Source organism: Bos indicus, chromosome 5 (assembly GCF_029378745.1).
Source record: "Bos indicus isolate NIAB-ARS_2022 breed Sahiwal x Tharparkar chromosome 5, NIAB-ARS_B.indTharparkar_mat_pri_1.0, whole genome shotgun sequence".
Lineage (NCBI taxonomy): Eukaryota > Metazoa > Chordata > Mammalia > Artiodactyla > Bovidae > Bos > Bos indicus.
In genome coordinates, this window is record NC_091764.1 from 96,779,737 (window position 1) to 96,796,705 (window position 16,969).

The 16,969-nt window shown below is 47.5% G+C and overlaps 1 protein-coding gene across 3 annotated transcripts in view; it reads right to left on the reverse strand.

The window, feature by feature from the left end:
• Positions 1-257: 257 nt before the first annotated feature.
• The window catches only part of FAM234B (family with sequence similarity 234 member B), a 40,181-nt gene continuing 23,469 nt past the window's right edge, over positions 258-16,969 (reverse strand). The window contains exons 6-14 of one of the 3 annotated variants that reach the window (XR_011566730.1): positions 14,503-14,650; positions 14,035-14,176; positions 12,143-12,286; positions 11,918-11,999; positions 10,232-10,387; positions 7,121-7,238; positions 4,235-4,455; positions 3,177-3,343; positions 258-646 (exon numbers count right to left, since the gene is read on the reverse strand). Coding sequence is in view for 2 of the 3 variants with exons in the window: in XM_070790053.1 (XP_070646154.1) it covers positions 635-646; positions 4,235-4,455; positions 7,121-7,238; positions 10,232-10,387; positions 11,918-11,999; positions 12,143-12,286; positions 14,035-14,176; positions 14,503-14,650 (1,023 nt within the window). In the remaining variant the exon portion in view is untranslated. Of the gene's footprint in view, positions 3,344-4,234; positions 4,456-7,120; positions 7,239-10,231; positions 10,388-11,917; positions 12,000-12,142; positions 12,287-14,034; positions 14,177-14,502; positions 14,651-16,969 lie in introns of all 3 variants that reach the window. The other 2 variants (XM_070790053.1, XM_070790054.1) reach the window with 2 other exon arrangements.

A 16,969-nucleotide genomic window follows, 5' to 3' on the forward strand; every position in this document is an offset into this window, starting at 1 on the left:
CTGGTCAGGGAACTGAGATATCCGACAAGCAGTGGGTGCAGCAAAACAAAAACAAAAAACCAGCCCACCGAGACCATGAGGACAGGACAGCGGTTCCCCAGTGGAGAAACCAAGGGACGCTTCCCCAGAGATCAGGCTGCAGCTGACACTCCTCTCTGAGCCTCCGGCTCACATCCACCGACTCGCCCCTTCCCTCTTCCATCAAGGAGAACACACCATCCTTGACGGCTGGAAAAAATGTGAGCGGCACACACGTATGCTCCTATACACAGTGTTTATTTGTTCTGTAACAATTCACATTTTAAATAGTGCTTCCTGACAACGTACCAGCCGGCTCTCCTTAAACACGGGTACTAAGGATGGCCATTCACATTCGAAGGGGCGGGGGTGGGGAGGGGAAGCCACTGGACCACACGAGGAAAGGTGGCAGAGACCCTCTGGAAGGGGGATGGTGGGGAAGATGTTATCTAGGGTGGAGGGTTCATAAGGGATGTAAAAAGGAGGTGCTGGGAGAAGGAACAGCCTTGTGTTCTCAGAAGTCAGTACCGTTTCTAAGTAGTGGTTGATGGGCTCTGCTGGCACCCCAAGTGGAGCTCAGGGGAGGAGAGGAGCCCTTCCTGTCTTAGACGTCTGGTCAGGGGGTTGCCTGAGAAGAGAGGGAAGTTCAGGGACATGTTTGACAACAGCCCAGCACCCACACCGGTCAGATGAAGCTTCCTCGATCTTTATCCACCATGTACACCCCACTGTACTGGCTGCAAGAGAAAGAGGAAACCTGTGTCCTGCTGTTTTAGCCAGAGAGAGATTCAAAATGATCAGGGTCAAAACAGTGTATGTTAATTAAGTTGGTTTGCAAACACACCACAAAGAATTTAGGGACTTTTTTTCCCCTGACTGCTACTGATGTGTTTCTGGGACACGCCCAACATAAATACAGTCTTCTGCCCTCAGCAGTCCCTCTCAAACCAGATCCTCAGTAAACAACTCTGCATTTGACTCTTGCCTAAAGTGGGTGGCTTCCCAGTAAGCCTTCATGGGGCAGGGCACCAGGTGGCCCAGCCCCGGGCCATAGGATGGGCACTCAGGCTTTAGGTATTCAGCTGACTGAATTAGTCCTTAGGATTCTCTCCTAGACCAAACTTGATCCTACACCCTTCTAGCCAGGCAGATTCAAACCCTAGAAGTGAATCTGGAATCAATCCCATGCTCCTGGATGTCTTCTAATTGTTCCCCTAAGTTTACAATAAGCTGGACCCACACATGCCTTTCAAAGAGGTAGAACCAAATTTGCTTTCAGGGACTTAAGGCAGAGGGGATGAGAGGGCAGAAACCTGGTTAAAAGACCAGTCTACAGGCTGGGCACCATGGTTGCTTAGAGCTCTGGCTACCAACTTCTGTTAGGTCACAATGCCTACCAGTGGGCAATTCAGACATATCCCTTTAAATCTGGCATCCCAATTTTCTGTAATCTCTAAAGTTGAGTAATCTATTAACACAAGCTAAAAAGACACAGGTTTAAGTCACGAGAGAACCTGAGTGTACTCAGGGATGACTTATCAAAATTATTCCAGAACAAAAGTGGCTCTCCTCCGGCTCATGTGGGACTCCCTGCTGTATGAACAATGGTCTAGACGTTTAACAGAGAACCTGATAAAGTAACGTATTCATACAGAAGGAGGAAGAGGAAGCGCTAGAGATAACTCTAAAGAATTTCACCACTTATAAAAGCTATAGTATTTACAGAGACATTTTCTCAAAATACTCTGCTTCAAGGGCTCTGCAAGGAGGAGGAGTGTACACGGCAGAATGGTTGCATGCTGGGCTCAAGGAGCCAGAGTCAAAGTCCAGAAACAGCTTGGCTCTCGTGCAAGCAGAGCAGAAATTTCCCTGAATAAAAGAGCAGAAAGGAAGATGCCCATGAGGAGAAGATGCTGAGGAAGCAGAGTGGAGATGAAGGGGGCTGAGGCTGCCTGCCTCAGTCGTTCCTGACTTGAGTTTTCCTCTAAGCTGAGGATGGCATACACATAAGCACATCTGAAGTAAACATGATAACAATGACCATGACTGGCAGAGCAATATCAACTGAGACGTAACCTCTGGGCCTTGATGGTGGAGGGGGTGGGGGGAAGGGGAGGGGGTATTTAAACCACTTTTGCTCCCCTTCCGATAGTCAGAATGGGAGAAAATTATTGCAAACAAAGCAACTGACAAAGGATTAATCTCCAAAATCTATAAGCAGCTCACACAGCTCAACAGCACAAAAACAACCCAATCAAAAAACGGGCAGAAGACCCAGACATTTCTTCAAAGAAGATATGTTATTGTTGTTCAGTTGCTAAGTCGTGTCTGACTCTCTGCAATCCCATGGATTACAGCACACCAGTCTTCTCTGTCCTCCACTATCTCCTTGCTCAAATTCATGTCCATTGAGTCGGTGATGCTATCTAACCATCTCATCCTTTGCCGTCCCCTTCTCCTTTTGCCTTCAGTCTTTCCCAGGAAGAAGACATACAGATGGCCAATAAACACGTGAAAAGATGCTCAACAACCTCTGAGCCACTGGGGAAGCCCTCACTCATTATTAGAGAAATGCAAACCAAAACTACAATGAGGTATCACCTCACACCAATCAGGGTTAATTGTTATGGTCACTACATCTAGAGAGAAGGAATATGTGAGGAGACAAGATAGGAAGCGTAAGACGAGGAAGAAATGAGAATTCTGGCTGGCTCGTGCTATCCCCACGTCAGTCTTTCTTGCTGCTGCCAAGGTCAGGGGGCAGGCGAGGTACCAGCCGGGGGAGAATAGGGGAGAGAGGCTGAGGGGCCCTCCAAGTCAGAGGTCGGCGACCTGTCTCAAGAGGACCCAAACCAACAAGATGTGTTTCAGACGGATGAAAACCTGGGTCCCTGGGAGCTTAGGATGTGCGTATCTAGAGAAGACTTCATCACCACACGAACACACAAATGCACGCTCAGGGCGTTAGGCACAGCAAAACGTTCCAGGAAGAACTTCCCTGGAATTTCCCAGCTAGGGTTCATAAATTAGACATACAAAAAATAAAACAGTAAGATTCACAGTTCCCAACTATCCACACAGAGTGCCCAGGAGAAGGGGTTAATCCAGGGGTCGGGCACGCAGGTAAGACACCCCAGCCGAACGGGTGGTGCTGTTACCAAAGAACTCCAAGTGCCTTTCCAAGTGCCTGGCGATGGTCACGCAGAGGAGGTGGAAAGGGGTGACAGAAGTCCTCCTCTCCAAAGAATTATGTTTACACCCGCTGGGGAGGGACAGTGACACTCCGTTCACTTCTTCTGGAACTGCAGAGTCCAGCAGCCTAGATCTAGGGAGAAAAGGGCACGAATCAGTGACTTTAATTTTTTTCATGGTAGAGACATGGAAGGGCTCTCAAGGTCAGAATATCCCTCTATTTCCCTATCCTTTTGTCTTAGCCTCCAGAGTTTACAAGTATCCCTCCAGAAAGGCCCAGAGACCTTATCTTTTTCCACGATACATTCTTGAACACTGAACTAGGCTGTCGTATTGAGGAGGGCAGGAGGTGCATTTTGAGCAAAATAACCAGTCAGTCCTATAGGAAATCAACCCTGAATATTCATTGGAAGGGCTGATGCTGAAGGTGAAGCTCCAATACTCTGGCCACATGATGTGAAGAGCTAACTCATTGGAAAAGACCCTGATGCTGGGAAAGACTTCAGGGCAGGAGGAGAAGAAGCCAGCAGAGGATGAGATGGTTGGATGGCATCGTTGACTCAATGGACATGAGTTTGAACAAACTCCAGGAGATGGTGAAGGCCAGGGAAGCCTGGCATGCTGCAGTTCATGTGGTCAAAGAGACACAACTTAGCAATTCAACAACAACAATAAGAGTTCTTCACAGTAGGTAACTGCCACAAGCCCTGCACAAGGCTGGCATCACCAGCCTTACCCAGGAAAGACCCGGAGTAACAGTAAAAGCCATGACCCCCCACTTCCAAATGTCTCCTTTAAGAGAGAGGGTACCATTTCCAGCTCAGAACAACCAAGCAATATAGTTCAAGGTCATCACTCACCCCTACAAAATAATGCTGGTCTAAAACAGCTGTTTCCTGATACCCAGCAATTCAAGAAGGTGCCCACCCGCACACTTGACCTTCTAAAGAGCAGACTTGGAGTTGGCTGTGTTTGCCCTTCACCCTCAAGAGTAACCACACAATTTCTTTCCCAAGCTTGTCACCTGGTAGGGAGAGTCGACGAACTTTATCCTCGAGAGGAATCTGCGCAGCTCTCCGCGGCCAATTTTGGGGGTGGTCTCCTCCAGCTGGACCATTTGGCCTTCCATCAGCGCCCACCGCAGACTGAGCTTGCTGACCACCAGGGGTGCCGGGTGCCCTTCAGAGCTGGGCCCTGCGGTCCTGGTAACGTAAAAGGCATCTTTCCACAGGTCGTTGATCCCAACTGAGGAAGGATACAAAGGAGAGCAGTCAATGAGGACAGAAGACTTGGACTCACAGGAGAGTGGCTGGGCTCAAGACTCATTCGCTCATTTCCTTCTCTGCTGATTCATACAAGACGTTTACGGAGCGCTAATCAACACAAGGTACCGACTAGACAATGGGTGCATGCTGGTGAGCAGCTGCTGGCCAGCAGAGCGGCAAACTCTCTGTCTCTGTACCTGGCTTCTCCAAAGTGGCTACCTTTTTTTACTTAGTAATTTATTTATTTTGGCTGCGTTGGATCTTCATTGCGTCTCGTGGGATCTTTCACTGCAGCACACAGACTCTCCAGTTGTGGCCCATGGACTCTCTAGTTGTGGCGCACAGACTTCAGTAGTCGTGGCACACAGGCTTAGCTGCTCTGTGGCATGTGGAATCTTAGTTCCCTGACCAGGGGTCGAACCCATGTCCCTTGCATTTCAAGGTGGATTCTTTACACTGAGCTACCAGGTAAGTCCCAAAGCTACTTCTGAGAAAGCCCAAGATCAGGAAGTGAGGGGACTGGCCAACTGTGGTAGAAAAGGGAGCACAACAAACTAGAAATTCTGGTAACTCCTAGACTGTCAGTACCTCGTGGCCTAAGCTATGTACCAAGTTAGTGTTTATTCTGCCTCTATAAACCAGGTGTTGCAATAAAAATGGTCTTGATTCTTAATTACCAGTATGTAATGTTCACTGGAACAATGATTGGTTCAAAATTGGGAAAGGAGTACAGTAAGGCTGTATACTGTCACCCTACTTATTTAACTTATATGCAGAGTACATTATACAAAATACCAGGCTGGATGAATCATAATCTGTAATCAAGACCGCTGGGAGGAATATCAATAACCTGAGATATGCAGATGACACCCTAATGGCAAAAAGCAAAGAAGAGCTAAAGAGCCTCTTGATGAGGCTGAAAGAGGAGAGTGAAAAAGTTGGCTTGAAACTCAACATTAAAAAAAGTAAGATCATGGCATCTGGTCCCATCACTTCATGGCAAAAAGAAGGGGAAAAAGTGGAAGCAGTGACAGATTTTATTTTCCTGGGCTCCCAAATTACTGTGGACAGTGACTGCAGCCATGAAATTAAAAAATCCTTGCTCCTTGGAAGGAAAGCTATGACAAACCTAGACAGTGTATTAAAAAGCAGTGACATCACTTTGCTGACAAAGGTCAGCACTGTCAAAGCTATGGTTTTTCCAGTAGTCACGTATGAATGTGAGAACTGGACCATAAAGGTGTGAACACCAAAGAACTGATGCTTTTCAATTGTATTGGAGAAGACTCTTGAGAGTCCCTTGGACTCCAAGGAGATCAAACCAATCAATCCTAAATGAAATCAGTTCTCAATATTCATTGGAAGGACTGATGCTGAAGCTGAAGCTCCTATACTTTGACCACCTGATGCCAAGAGCTGACTAACTGGAAAAGACCCTGATGCTGGGAAAGATTGAGGGTAGAAGAGGGCAGCAGAGGATGAAATGGTTGCATAGCATCACTGATTCAGTGGGCATGAATTTGAGCAAACTCTGGGAGTTGGTGATGGACAGGGAGGCCTGGTGTGCTGTATGCCATGGGGTCGCAAAGAGTTGGACACAACTCAGCAACTGAACAACATGAAATAGAACACTTGCAAATGTTAGTGGTTATGAGTGGTCAGATTGAAGGTGATTTTTCTTCCCTTTTCCTCTTGGCTCCAGTTTCCATGCACTGGGCATGTGCAGTAAGAAAGTCTCTACTGAGCCTAACCCACTCCAGTATTCTTCCCTGGCAAATCTCATAGACAGAGGAGCCTGGAGGGCTACAATCCATGAGGTCGCAAAGAATCGGACATGACTGAGCATGCACTGAGCCTAAACAAAGGCCCTGAGGAAATATCCTGCCTCTGTTTTATCCTTTGCAGTGAGTTCTGGCTCCTAAGCTCCTACAGGGTTGAGAAACTACTCTGATTTGTATTCCCAGCACTGGGCGCAGTGTCTAGCCCACAGCTGATGATTGGTAAACGGCTGCTGAAACATTAGCTCCCTGAACCCTTGGGGATGGGATAGCACTGCCCCATAGCTTCTAGCATTCTAGCATGTTTGGGGACCGTGGGTCCTCACCCTGTGAGCCAGGTACAACCCCAGAGGGCGCTCTTGGACGGTGGCCCCAGGCACCATGGTACCAAGGGAAATGCAGGGAGCCGCTCAATGCAGGGAGCCGCTCAGGGCACACCGAGTCAAACCAGTGAGATCAAACCAGGAGATCAAACCAGTCAATCCTAAATGAAATCAGTCCTCAATATTCACTGGAAGGACTGATGCTGAAGCCGAAGCTCTAATACTTTGACCACTTGATGCCAAGAGCCGACTCACTGGAAAAGACCCTGATGCTGGGAAAGATTGAGGGTAGAAGAAGAGGGCAGCAGAGGATGAAATGGTTGCAAAGCATCACTGACTCAGTGGGCATGAATTTGAGTAAACTCGGAGTTGGTGATGGACAGGGAGGCCTGGTGTGCTGCAGTCCATGGGGTCGCAAAGAGTTGGACACAACTTAGCAACTGAACAACTTAGAGTCCTGCTCTCATCCACAGCACACACCCTCATCCCCCTCACCTGGCCAGCACCTCCCCTCCCCTCCTCTGCATCACCCCCAGGGACTTACCCTCTGAAGCGGTCACAGTGCCTGTGGCATTGGCCAGATCCAGGAGGATGGAGGGGAAGGTGGGATGCAGGAGGTAGAGGTGGTGAAGGCTGGGTGGCTCGGTTCCCAGGACGACATCCTGACAATGAGAAGCAGGGAGAGCAAAGGTCAGTCCACTCTCCCTCGTACAACGTTGCTCAGATGAAAGGACGGCAGAGACGGTGGGGGTTACTCATCCCCTACGAGGCCAAGACCGGATCCCACACCAAGGTGTGTGTGAGAGAAACTCCACGTACGAGAGACATGTCATTTCAAATCTCAAAACACTGACTAAACACTAACTTCATCAAACCACCTATGCTTTCTCCCTCATAGGAAAAAGAAAGGAAGAAAGAAAATAGGCATGCCCCAGGAGAGAAAATGATGGCGCCCTCAGTCTGGTGCCTCTGGGAGTATCAGGAACGGTTCTTCCCTGGCAGCAGGAGGGGCTTTGTCAAGGGAAAGCCTGCTTATAAAAACACGGTGAACCAAAGACTCCTGCTTTCACAGGATAGCAAAGCCAACTGCAAGTGTCAAGCTAAAAAAAAAAAAAAAAATCCTAAAAATCTTATCTATTCCTGAAATAATTAAGACATGGATCAGACACTCATTAATTACAAAAACAAAGATCCCAAGGTCTCAGTGTCAGTCTCCTGACACCCTAAGGCAGAAGCAATGCACATCGGAACTTTCTTCACCATCTGACTCCATGCAAGGTTGATATTCTGCAGACACAAGGCCGTAGAGCACAGGAACCCCCTGAATGGGTTACCCAGTGCCTCCCCTTGTCAGCCCTGCTCCTCCACTATCAGCAGGCGGGGGTCATTTGGGCGGGAAGCTCACAACCCCGCTCCCACCAGTACCCACAAAGTGTAAGAGGGATTTCCCGTATCCAGAATCCCACACCATGGACAGCTCACATGACAAGAAAATAGCCTATTCACGTCACAGACACCTAAGTTACCAGGGGAGAAGGCTGGGGGGAAGGGATAGTTAGGGAGTTTGGGACTGACAGGTGCACACTGCCATATTTAAAATGGATAACATGTGTGGCGGAGTCCCTTTGCGGTCCACCTGAAACTATCACAACACTGGTAACTGGCTATACGCCAATATAAAAAGTTATTAAAAAAAAAAGGATAACCAACAAGGGTGTACAGTATAGCACAGGGAACTCTTCAACATTCTGTAACAACCTAAATGGGAAGAGAATTTGAAAAAGACGAGATACATGTATATATATAACTGAATCTCTCTGTTGTACACCTGATACCAACACATTAATCAACTATGTGAAAGTGAAAGTGTTAGCTGCTCAGTCGAATCCTACTCTCTGCATCCCCATGGACTGTAGTCCGCCAGGCTCCTCTCTGTCCATGGGACTCTCCAAGCAAGAATACTGGAGTGGGTTGCTGTGCCCTTCTCCAGCAGGGATCAAACCCGGGTCTCGCATCTCCTGCATTAGCAGGTGGGCTCTTTATATTATACTATATTTATTTATATTAGCGCCACTCCAATATAAAATTAGAAGTTTAAAAAAAAAGAAAGAAAGTCCCTCCTCACTGCCTACAGAATGGAGCCCAAACTCCTTCATGTGAAAACCAAGGTCTTACACCATGTAACCTAAATCAGCCTTTCCCAGCCTCCTATGATTATGTGCCTGCACATCCATGCTCCAAGAAGGTCTGTGAAACAAGCTCACACTTCACAGGTTTTACCTGTCCTTGGCCAATTTCATTTCCCTTTGGACATCATCCTCAAGAGCCACTTCCACATTAAAACACTTGTCACGAGGTCTCCAACTCGATGTCATCTCTTGTGCGAAAAGCTCCCTAATCGCCGACCCCCTCCACGAAACGAAGACCCTCCTCCTTTTGTGCTTCCATCTAAACTTTGTAGCTGCATCCCCTTAGAGCATTTGTAGCCTGCTTTTGTTTTGTGCTTATTTGTAGACGCTTACATTTGAGAGTCATCTAGTCTGAGTCCCTCATTTTATTAAGTGAGGAAACCAGGAAGTTAAATGTTAAGTAGAATGTCCATGGTCATCCGTCAGGGAACTTCAAAGTTAGGACAATCATCAATGGAAATCTGATCCTAAAGCGAGGGACTATATTAGCATCTGCATTAACGGATAAAGAGCGTGAGACTCAGAAAAGGTTAAGTTCTAGAGTGCATGGCTGATGAATGCAGGACTCCCCCTCCGTCAGGCTCCCCATCACCCACGATCATCTGCTCGTCCTTCAGAAGGCCACACTGTCCCCAGTCTACCCTGAGGTCCCTGGCACACAGTAGGTGCTGGTCAACTTGGGTTTAACTGAACTAAATCAGAGTGAGTCTTACTCAAAACCCCCTGGCACCTGGCAGAGGCAGCACCCCCATCTCCTCAACCCCATTAAAGCCCCTCAGGATAGTACTGAAGATGTTCTCAGGGCTTCCCTGGTGGCTCAGAAGTGAAGAATGTGCCTGCCAGTGTAGGAGATGTGGGTTCGATCCCTAGTCTGGGAAGATCCCACGTGCCAGAGTGCAGTAACTACTGAGCCCATGCACCACATCTACTGAATTTGTGCTCTCGAGCCCGGGAACCACAACTACTGAGTCCACGTGCTGCAGCTACTAAAGCCCGTACACCTTAGAGCCCATGCCCTGCAAGAAGAGGAGCCACTGCAGCGAGAGAGTAGCGCCCACTCGCTCCAACTGGACAAAAGCCCGCACAGAAACAAAGACCTGGCACAGCCAAAAATTAAGTAAGTAACTGAATCAAAAAGAAACCTGTTCTCAAATCTGCCTTCTGCACATCAGAACGTCTCTCCCGTGAACCCCCAGGGGAACCTTCATCTTCAGCCGATGGAGAGAGTCAGCGATGACTTAGCGACTAGAAACAACAACGTGGTTTCCTCACAACAGTGAGATGGTTTCTGCTGCACAGTGAAGCGAATCAGCCTCATGCACACACACACGCCCTCCCTTCTGGGCTTCCCACCCATCCAGGCCACTGTCTCTACCCACAACCGCTCGGAAGACAGCAGGTCTAATAAGACCTCCAGACCCAGTCAGCTTCAAGAGCAGGTGCCATCTGACATTAGGCTCACTCACGGGATTGGGCGATGCAGCTGACAGCCCTTCAGCCCAGAAGAGGAAGACAGATTTCTGCTCCACAGTGGCTGCTGATGTGGCGGGAGTTTCTTTCATGTGACACGGGATGCTGTAACTCCACGTGACCAGGCCAGAGTCTCCATCCACCACCATCACCTGCAGAAGAGAAGGCGATGAGTACGACCCATCCTCAGACAGACAGCAAAACGCACAGACACAAAACCAGACAAAAACCCACAGACACGCAAACACCACATACATTAACGGAGCTTAAACCAGATGCAAACAATGGGGTGTTCAGGGAGCATTACGTAACTAGGTCCAGGAGTCTGGACAAGGACATGAACTTGGGCAAACTCTGGAAGACAGAGAGGGACATGGAGTCCTGATGTGCTGCAGTCCATGGGGTCACAAAGATTCGGACATGACTTAGCAACTGAACAACAACAACCAGAAGTCTAGACGGAGCCCAAAGGACTGCAGGATTCCCGGTGGGAAGGGACATTATAAATCATCAAGGCCTCCTCTAGTCGTCAGATGAGGAAACGGAGGCTCAGAGACAGGAAGTGACACCGATTACTCTGTACTTGGGGAGGTCCTGGGCAGAGCAGCTATTCTGCTGTGGAGGAGCTAAAACCCAGGCCTCGTCTCTGTCCCTTCCTGCTGGTGACCATGGCCAACCACAGTTAGGAGAACACGATCAGGTGACAGCTCATCCTATCCCCTGACTCTGCCACGTGCATCCTGGCAGGTGCAGCTCAGACCAAGGGGAGCCTCAAATTTAAAAGAGCAAACTCTGAACAGGCAAAAAATAAATAAGAGAAAACTCACTCAGTTGTATCTCTCAAAAGATAATTAAGGGGAATTCAAAATTCCTGGCTGCATGTATATTTGCTCATCACCCCAAATCCCTCATCCCTCATATCTCACAGTTCTAGAACAAAACAGCTTCTCATTTGCCAAAATCTCAGGGACTTCCCTGATGGCTGAGCAGGCAAAGAATCTGCCTACAATGCAGGAGCCACAGGAGACTTGGGTTTGATCCCTGGGTCGGGAAGACCCCCTACAGGAAAACAAGGCTACCCACTCCAGTATTCTTGACTGGGAGATCCTATGTATAGAGGAGCCTGGCAGGCTACAGTCCATGGGGTCACAGAGAGTCAGACACGACTTAGTGACCAAACAACAACAACATTGGTGACCTTGGAATACACGCCACCATCCATCTCAGGGCCTCTGGAGCTCCTGAGTGGATCTGCCCCTCTTCTAGAAACGCAATTCAACTGCCAGGCCCTGATCACCTTTCCCTCCTTCATGAAGTCCTCCATGACAACCCACCTCCCCAGCTGGCCCACCTTCTCTGAAATCTCAGTATATAAACTGAAGTGGTACATTTATTGATACCAGCCTTTCCCCAGCAAGAGACTTCAGAAAGCACATGGACACTGAGAATCCACAAGGAACTGCTACACAAGGAGCAGGGCAGCGAGAAAAGCTTCTGCTGCTGTAGATGTTAGCACTGCATTGTGACTGCTCATTTCACCCACGCAGCTACACTTGGAGTTCTTGGAAGGAAGGGACCGTGTTTTCAGGTTCTTTCTATCTTTCATGATGCCAAGTGCAGGCCTGGACACCAAGTTCATCCTGGATATATGTTCTGACTTGATCTTCATCCCCAGGTTTTACCTTTTTCATCCCAACTCCATTCGGTATCTGCAGAAGGAAATCTATCGTCTCATCATCCGTGAAATACCCCGGAGTAGGCTGGCTGCAAGTGAGAGCAATGTGAGTGATGGGAAGTGAAGGACCAGAAGGGGAGAATGGGACCCCCCTCCCCTTGCACCAGCTCCAGATATTAACATCAAGCAATGGTTCCAGGCGGTTTTGAGTGAATAGGAGTACATCACTAACCTGTGCAGGCCTTGGAGGCCCAAGACCCAGGAAGGGGTGAGGTTCTGCCCCCGAAGCAGGACGAGGCCTTGTGTGGTTGTGATCAGGAGGTTGCTGCTGTTGGAATCCGGCGCCTTCACCATCTGGAGGAGCTCCACCCCATCGCTGAGTTAAACGAGAGACCCCGACAGTCTCAGGCTGGGGTGAAATTCCTGCCCACATATTCTGGCTAATCCTCTAAGTCCAGATGTCTGTACAGACCCTTGCATTAGTCTCCTAGCAGTATCTTGTCTTGGGACCTTCCTGGTGGTCCAGTGCTTTAGACTCCATGCTTAAAATGCAGGCAACATGTGTTCACTCCCTGAGAGGGGGAGTGAGATCCCACATGCTACATGGTGTAGCCAAAAAAAATTTTTTTTTAAAAGAGGGGCACTCTTGCTGTTTCAGTTGAATCTCTTTTTCCTGGCTTCTTTAGAAATCAAGGAGCCCTAGAAAATTTACGCAATTTCAGAAGGAAAAGACAAGAAAAGTGCCCCTCACATTGCATGTTCTGGAAAGATAACAGAGCTGAGAACAATCACAGGGAAGGAGCCAGAGGTCGGGACAGGATGCCTGAAACTGTCATTAAGCTTGGACAGCAGCTCATACTCTCGTCATTGTTGTTGTTCAGTCACTAAGTTGTATCCGACTCTGTGATCCCATGGATTGCAGCATGCCAGGCTTCCCTGTCTTTCAGCATCTCCTGGAGTTTGCTCAAACTCATGTCCACTGAGTCAGTGATGGTATCTAACCATTTCATTCTCTGTCACCCCCTTCTCCTCCTGCCCTCAATCTCTCCCAGCATCAGGGTCTTTTCTAATGAGCTGGTTTCTCCTGTCAAGGGGCCAGAATATTGGAGTTTCAGCACCAGCTCACACTTGACACTTCATCAAATTATTGGGTTGGTCAAAAAGTTCATTTGGGTTTTTCTGTAAGATCTTAAGGGGAAACTCAAATGAACTGTTTGACCAGCCCAATATTTCTTCCTTTGTACAACTAGGACCACTCTATTTAACATCTGTCAAATACACTGACACAATATGATGCTGCCTAAGAAAATGCTGGGTTTCCCCAGTGGCTCAGCAGTGAAAAACCCACGTGCAATGCAAGAGACATGGGTTCAACCCCTGGGTCGAGAAGATGCCCTGGAGAAGAAAATGGCAACCCACTCCAGTATTCTTACCTGGGAAATCCCATGGACAGAGAAGCCTGGTGGGCTACAGTCCATGGGGTTTCAAGGAGTTGGATAGGACTGAGTCAGACACAACTTAGCACTAAACAACAAAGAAAATGCTAGAAGGCGATCTGAAGCTTCTGGTAGAAAAATAACAAAGATAATTATTACACAAGCCCAGGGTGAAATGGATAACATCCACTGCATATGACAAATAACATGCTTTTAGTTAGGAAAAAAATGAGGGACAAAAAAAAAAAAGATTTCATGGCTGTTATTTTTGCCTCTGCCACAATGATTCTTTAAGAGAAAAACTCAGGAATGCAGCAGGGCTGATCCTTCAGCAGAGTTTTACAAGCAGTTCTGTTAAATAAATCCATTTCCCTACCTGAGGTTCCCCAGTCTCAACTGCCCTGCTCTGACTCCCACTGCAAACAAATACCCTTTTCTGCCCGCTGTATGCAAAGTGATCACCCACACACAGACATCAACACATTAGGTCGCCAGGAGAAGAGCACTTCTAACTCCCTGCAACCAGATTGGGAGGTGGTCCATGAAGGCCAGGCACCATTTTTATCCCCAAACCTGTGCCCACGTGTCTGCCAGCCCTCCAGACACCGAGATTCCAGGCATGCATGGGCTCAGGTCTCACCATGGCAGGACCAGGCGGCTGCCCACCTGTAAACATCAATGAGCTCACCTGTAAACATCAATGAGCTCAGAGAGGTTGACGGATCTCCGCTTCTCCCACTCAGGTTCCTCTATCTGCAGGGAAGGTGGTAAGCTGTCTCGATTTTGGGCCTGAACGAAAATATCCCGCAGGGCGACAGCCTGGATATTACCTAACAGCACAGAAGAACCAACGTGGAGAAGCTGAACTCAACAGAACTTTCCCAGGGGGAGGACAGGAGTGGGAGACCCAGAGCCTGGGTGGAGGGATGGATTCACACAGGGAGCCAGTAGGGAGGTGGCTAAGCAGATGCTGGGCAGTCTTCTCATTGGAGAAGGCGGCCAGGGACAACAGAGTGAATACCCTGTGGCAGGGGGTCCCCAGCAGAGGAGGTGACAGAGGGCTGGTGTCAGAGACTCCAGGCTTTCTCCCCATCGCCCAGGGAGACCTCACCACACACCCATGGGGAGAGCAGCAAAAATGAGCCTCGCTTCTTACCAAAGCCAAACAGGATGTAGGCGGCCCCGCTGGTGGTAATGTAAACCTGAGGGCCAATCAGGTTGCCCACTCCCACGATGTTGTACTTCACAGGTCGGCCCACGGGGCTCCCTGTCCGGCCAGACACCAGCAGAAAACACAGATCTGGCTGATGAAGTGAAAGACCGGGGTTGAGTCCACAGAAACCCTGTTGTTACCGAATCAAGTCATGTCTCCACAGTCATTCCTTCCCGTTAGCTAAGGGGTCAGAAACACCTCCCAAAGTTGAAAAGCCCAAGGCCACACCTGCCCTGCTGTATTTCCCAGGAAGTTAGAAAGTGAAACAAATGCCCCATTCCCTTGTTAGATACAAGCCAGGGGCACCTGCATGGTGATTTGGGCAATTTCTCCAAAGTACAGCTATTGCTGAGGAGCAGTCTCCTGAAGAATAGAACTCTAGCCTAGAGCTACATACAGGACCAACCAGTCACTACCCACCCCTATACCCATAAATTCCCAGCGATATTTGGTCCCACAAGAATCAGTGCAAAAAAAAAAGAATCAGTGCAGGCCAAGTGCTCCCATTATAACATACATGTCTGGCCTGGCCACTATCAACCTCACTCTCAAGCAGAGATCAGCAAACCTTTTCTGGGAAGGGCAAGACAGTAAACATTTTATGTTTTTCCAGCCAGGTAATTTCTGCAGCAACTACTCTACTCCACCACTCTAGTGTAAAAGCAGCCATAGACAATATGTGAATGAATAGGCATGACAATAAAACTTTATTTACAAAAACAAACAGTGGGCCAAACTTGGCCTGCATGCCATGGTTTGCCAACCCCTGCACGAGAGGGTTTTCTTTTGGGAATAGAGGCACTGGTTGAGAAATACAAGGACTACATTGCTGTCTTGATTTCAGTAAAGCTTTTCACTGAGTTTATTGTCATGAATACTTATGGACAAGATAAAGAGATATGGTTACCCCAAGAAGGGGCCAACGCCAACCCAGAGGGAGTTTTAGTGGAATGTCACCTCACCCAGCTATTATCTTACTCCTATTATTCATTCTTTTATCAAAGACATGAATGAACAGAATTCAGGTTTATCACAAAGCTGAGAGAGATAGCTAGTATGCTGTATGACAAACTGAAAATTCCAAAAAGTCTTAGGCTGGAAGGTGGGTCAAAATCTGGAAGAAAAAAATTGGCCCGTTAATTAAAAGACATGGATATTTCATGGTAACAAGACTTACTGTGGTGATCATTTTGAAATATATAGAAATATCAAATCAGTATGATGTACACCAGGAATGAACATAGTATTGCAGGTTAATTATATACAAATTCTTAGAAAAAGAAATCAGATTCATGGTTACTAGAGGCAGGCGATGGGAGGAGCGGGCATTGAAGGAAGGTGGTCGAAACTGACAAACTCCAGGAATAAGATAAATAAGTACTAGAGATGTAATGTACAACATAATAAATATAATTTACAGTTTAAGTCATATATGAAAGTTAAGAGAATAAATCCTAAGAGTTTTCATCACAAGGAAAAATTTTTTCTATTTCTTTAATTTTGCATCAGTATGATAACGGATGTTCACTAGATTTCTTGTGGTCATCATTTCATGATGTATGTAAGTCAATTCATTTTGCTGTAACACCTTAAACAGTGCTACGTATCAGTTATACAGTGCTATTGTGTCAGCTATATCTCAATAAAACTGGAAGGAAAAAAGAATGAAAGAAGTAATGTGAAAGATATGGGTGTTTTAACTGATTATAAACAAAAGCAGGAAGGCTATCACCATCTTTGGCTGCATTTATAGATATATGGAGTCAATATCAGAAGAAGTAACAATTTCTTTATTTCATATAACTGGTTATATTACAAACAGAATACTGTTTTCATTTATGGGTACCACATAAAAGAGATATGGACAAAGTGGAGTGAAAAATGAAAGAAATCAAGAAAGAAGGGGTCTGGATCATGTTACATGAGGAACAGTACGAGAAACTAGCTATCTAGGCTTCCCTGGTGGCTCAGACAGTAAAGAACTTGCCTGCCAACGTAGGAGACACAAAAGATGCAGGTTCGATCCCTGGGTCAGGAAGGATCCCCTAGAGGAGGGAATGGCTGTCCACTCCAGTATCCTTGCCAGAAGAATTCCACGGACAGACGACCCTGGTGGGCTACAGTCCATGGGGTCACAAAGAGTCAGACACGACTGAGCAACTAACACTTCCTCTTTTTTTTTCAGCCTTGACAGTAGCAGGCTTTAGAGGAACCAGGCTTCCAGCAAAACAGCGTTCATGTAGAAGAGGATTAGATTCATTCAGAGTGTTCTACGGGGCTGATGTGGGCACAATGAATGGAAGCTAGGAGAAAGCAGATTTCTCACCCATAAGACAGAATTTTCTAGAGTGAACCAAGAATGAAATAAACTATGTCACAAATCAGTGCTATTGCCATCAGCCTGAGGACT